At 46.4% G+C, this 4,864-nt stretch overlaps 1 protein-coding gene across 1 annotated transcript in view; it reads right to left on the bottom strand.

Annotated features, from left to right (window-relative positions):
- The window catches only part of FBXL2 (F-box and leucine-rich repeat protein 2), a gene marked incomplete at its 5' end in the record, with an annotated part of 24,531 nt that overhangs the window by 1,652 nt on the left and 18,015 nt on the right, over nucleotides 1–4,864 (bottom strand). Inside the window, 5 exons of the mRNA XM_010140447.1 lie at nucleotides 645–701; nucleotides 956–1,000; nucleotides 1,500–1,560; nucleotides 3,417–3,547; nucleotides 4,756–4,830. Coding sequence (XP_010138749.1) covers nucleotides 645–701; nucleotides 956–1,000; nucleotides 1,500–1,560; nucleotides 3,417–3,547; nucleotides 4,756–4,830 — 369 coding nt within the window. The remainder of the gene's footprint in view (nucleotides 1–644; nucleotides 702–955; nucleotides 1,001–1,499; nucleotides 1,561–3,416; nucleotides 3,548–4,755; nucleotides 4,831–4,864) is intronic.

The following is a 4,864-nucleotide window of genomic DNA, read 5'->3' as shown; positions in this document are numbered from 1 at the left end:
CCTGCTGAAAGGACAGACAGTAATTCTGGTGTATTTGTGTAGTGAATTTGACTGAAGAACGGCCAAATTTATGTCTCCTGAACTCGTCTGTGATGTTCTGAAAGATCTAAGCACCCTCTCCTAGAGACAGTTCTCTGAAATAACAGCAAGCAGGGGGGTACCCCACGGAAGGCATCGCGACCCCCACAGTTACGTTCGGAATTCCAGGTCAGAAACCCCCTGTAACTTGCTATGGAAACGTGGACCTTAGGAAGAGCCGCCTGCCCGCCAAAGCCCTTACCCAGGGCCAACGTTTACCTCCTCCGGGCGGTTCTGTTTGTTTATGCAAGACTGGATGTGAAGTCACACTCCCTACAACAACCATTCGTGAACACTCGGGAGTATCTGTAAAGGATTCCAGCACCATCTGTGGAACTAAGTAATCCAACACGGAGGATGTTAACTGTAAAACAGGAGTGTCCCGGCTGTCACTCACTGGTCTGGTAATACTTTATCAACCAGTGCAGGGGAAGATTTCAGGACTCGTCTACTTCTTTCTGAATACTGAAAACTCACAGGAAACTACATGGGCAGCGTTTTCTGGACGCAGAGTGCCCAGGCTGGTTTGGGACTGCAGGGGCTGTGACTGGGGGACTTGAACTTACCAGCGCCTGCAGCCTAGGACAGTGCAAGGACAGTTCTATCAACGTGATGTCAGTTATCTGGAAAGAACAGACACCAAACAACTGTAAGTAGCAGGAGAGTGAGCCCTCAAATAAAACAGCTCTTTCTCTACCAGAGGGTGGCTCTGTCTGGGAACACCCCATCGCCTGTCGCTCTGCAAGTGTCTCCCGGTGCAGAATTTCCCAGTACTCGGTTTGATTTGCTGTCACAAACCCAGCCCCATTAATCAAAGCGCTGGCACACTGCGTTCTTACACGGGACACTCAATACTCCTGCTCATGCTAAAGCTCACCAGGACACACTCTTCCAGGTCCATCTTCTCCAGCTCATGGCAATTCTAAAACAAACAAAACCCAAACAGATTAGAAAGAAGCTGTGGCAATACCTTGAGAGCAGCGCCATGGCTCAGCCCAGACCCCAACCTGGTTTTTACCAGCACGGGAACGGTTTAGCTCGTGGCTCCCAAAAGCAGCCTTGAGGTGACCAGCGAAAGCCCAAGGCTGCGGTGCTGAGTGATGGGCACAAGTGCTTATAGTTTACAACATATAATTAAGTATTTTTCTAACAAAGGTGTGCTCAGAATCATCTACTATATGGTGATTTTTTTGAGTGCCAGTGCCACAAGGGTGCCAGCTTTATAGGGGAAGTTTGGCTGGAATACATAACACATTATGTGTTAGAATTATGTGAAGCATAATAAATTCCGCTGAAGCAGACTAAAAAGAGGGGGAAAGTGAAAACCACAATGATGGATGGCAAAACAGCGCAAGCTGCAGCTCTGAGTTACTCCAGAAATGAAACCCCGGCGAGCTCTGCCCTCCTGGAGGGACCCTTACCCGTGCTAGAAGGGTGAAGCCGGCATCTGTCAGATGTGAACATCTTGCAGCTTCCAAGATCCTGGAAAAGTTTTAAAGGTTAAAGAAAACATTAACAAAGAGAAAAACAAAGGCAATTGTGTGCTAGAACTTAAAGCCCTTAAGAGCAAAAGTGTATATAATGCTTGTTTCTCACAGTGATTGGCAATTAAACACCAGGCAGGCTTTTGACCCGGCTTATCAGAAGGTTCTAGCAGTCACAGAACAGACCACGTTCAACCCTTAAATCTTCTCAATGTTTAGCGGGGGGGAAAAAATTATTTAACCTCCTGTTTCGGTAGGGCAGGATAATGCCTGATTTTTCTCATGTGTTATCTGAGGAAAGATGGGAGAATAAATGTGGAATAATGAAAACCTGTGATCTAAACGCAGGATGTTGGGAAGCCACAAAACTGAGAAACCACTTACTAGAAATTCACTGCCAGCCTCTACGTGAAGCACAGTGAGGCAAGTTCCCAGAAAGCGAAGCGCTTAAAATCTCCAGTAAAACCAGTAAACGACACCAGCACGGCCTCAGAGAAAACACCAGTGTTTGGAAAGATAAACCTCACACTCTCCCAAGAGTTCTGCAGAACAGGCCCTCGCCCGTTAACATTCTGTCATCTTTGTTTTGCTTTTCTTTCTTTCCATGAACCCTTTTTACTTTGCAGGTGGAGGAAGTATGAAGATGCATCGGGGGAAACCACAGCACCGTGTACTGAGCAGCACACACTAACCCCACCTACACTTGCACTATTTTAACACCAAAAAGTGCTAAAAAAGAGAAGCAGAAGGTATCAAGTACTTAAGGGAGCAGATACAAAAAGGGATGAGTGAGGAGACAGACGTGTCCTGACATAGTGGGGGAAAAAACCAGCTGAAGGGAGCTGGTCAGGCTTAGGATTGGTTTTCCAGATGTCTTTGGTGAGTGGAACAGCTGCAGAGCACAGGGGTATCGTGGAAAGCGGGTGAAGTGAAGTGAGCAGCGCAGCACAGCAATTACTCAGTAGCTTCCTAACAGGGCCAGCACATCCAACAGAGGCAGGAGAGTTTTCTGTCCTACTCAACTCCGAAACACTCCGAAGGTAAGAGACAGCGTGGAATTACACTTCCCGTGGATTTCCAACGGAGTTTTTACCAAGTACTTTCCAGACAGGATCCCAGAATCTAGCTGCAACCAGCTGCACTGCCTGTCCTCCCCTCGCCCTCCTCTGCAGCAATCGCTGCAAAGGGCCGGGATGGTCCTCACTGAAGGAGGAGAGCGGAGCCACCTTCCCCCTCGTGGCACAGCCAGGGCTGACAGTTCACCTACCAAAGGCAAAACAGTTCCTCCTGCGCTTGTGCTGCCCTTTCAGCGGACTTCCCTCCACTCCTCTGTGACTGAAGAGTGACAATTGCTACTCCTGCACATTCCTGTCACAAATGGCGATCTAGTGTCACCCAGGAAACTTCATACTCAGGTATGATTTAGCTATTTTTTTTTTTTTTTTACAACACACACAACTACATAAAACCACAGAGTACACACATCACAAGACACAACAGGACTACAGATATTTTTACCTTTTAAAAAAATAATGGGCTTTATATCTTCTTCTCTTCTGGCTTGTATTTAGTACCTAAAATTTTTACCTAGAAGCACAGAATCGAACTGCTAGGTTCAACATGTTTTATTTGTCATATGTTAATTCTTGTTTTTCTGACACACAGCGGACGACATTCACGCTGCAGAGGAGCGCCCTCACAGCTCTGTTCAGCTGGTACTTCTACCATCGCGCTGATGGCCAAGGCAACACAAACACCAGGCAGCTCCATCAAACCTGTGGCTCTCAGCTGATTCTCTTCGGAGGTGAATGTCCTAGATCGGGCCAGTAAGAACACGACATACGACATACTCACTTCAGCCTGGGACAGTTCAGACCAAGAGCACTGAGAGAAGCGTCTGTGAGGTTGCTACAGCCGGACACGCAGAGGGACTGGAGCCTGTGGCAGCCTCGGCAGATTTTTACAATGCCTTCATCCGAAATTTGCTGCGACACAAGAGAGGGTGGAAGTTACCCCGTTACCAAGCAACCGGCTTAGAACAAAAATCAAGGTATATTACTGAACTCTTTGTGTCACGCTGTACATAACCACGGTAGCCTGTGGATTCCCAACCCAAAAATCCCAGCGGGGCACTGCTACCCCTGAAGAGGATCACCACACACAATTCCTACTTGTCGGTGCGTTTTCCCACAGATCTCGAGCTCCACTCACAGGCAGGCTGAAGCACAGAGGGAGAGTTGTGTGTTGTTGTCTTCCTCTTTCACTTCATAATTTTCACCTTTTTTTTTTTTTACATTTGTATTTGTCATTGTGTGAAATAATTTGCTGCTTATATGTTCACAGAGTTCAGGTCTTTGGTTCCAGTGACCGCAGAAGTTCAGGATTTCACTCAAAAGAGGGTTTTTCATTCCTCAAAATTGTTTCCTACTAGATCCTCTAAATAAGGTAACGAGGTAGAACTGCAGTGTGAATAAGGAAGTGTTCCCTTTGAAACAGGAACTGTACGAAACAGCCCCAATGCAGCTGCACGCAGAACAGCAACAGGAATTAAGTTACTGGGGGAGTGTGCAAATATTACTTTGTTTACAGGTCTGCTATTCTGGACAAAGTATTCTCTCCTCCTCCCACTCCCAACTCCAGGGATTTAATTTTTCTGCTGAATGACTAATCCTTCATGGTTTAACAGGTTGTTTTATTTCCTGGCCCAACATTACTCCTCCAGTAACAACAAAGACGTCTCCTGTGTTTTGAGTTGAAAAGCCACATTCCTTCGGTAGGCCGCTCATCTCTCCTGCTACCTACATGGTTCTGAATTACCTTGTTGTGATGCCACTGCATTTTACTCTCAATTACAGCTTCTGCTCAATTAGAAACCTTAAAACGATGACTACACCAAAATGCTTGACCTCAAGGGATGGGAAAACAAGAACTACATCTGTAAAGCTGCGTAGTTTAGCACATACACAGTTAATCCTTACTCGAGAGTCTGCTGCAGCTAAAAAACATAATGAGGGGGGCATAAAAATAACCCAACGCTCCACATCCACGCTCAGCCCCAGAACAGGCAGTTCCACGCAAACTTCTGCACGCTGCAGAGATGATTATTGAAGGGAGCAGCAGATCAATTCGTCAGCATTCAAAACCGGTTTATGATTCTTAAGGGAATGTATCTGGAGAAGCGTCCAGTACTTACTGTGCAGGACTGCAAATTCAGGATCGCCAGTTCGTGACAGTGGTTTTGAATGTGTTTCAATGCTTCATCTTCTAACTGTATTCAGCAATTAAATCGGACATAGGGAAAG

The sequence above is a fragment of the Buceros rhinoceros genome, unplaced genomic scaffold (genome assembly GCF_000710305.1).
Source record: "Buceros rhinoceros silvestris isolate BGI_N320 unplaced genomic scaffold, ASM71030v1 scaffold32927, whole genome shotgun sequence".
Taxonomy (NCBI): Eukaryota; Metazoa; Chordata; class Aves; order Bucerotiformes; family Bucerotidae; genus Buceros; species Buceros rhinoceros.
The sequence above is the reverse complement of the archived record's forward strand: the minus strand, read 5'-3'. Positions and strand labels throughout refer to the sequence as shown.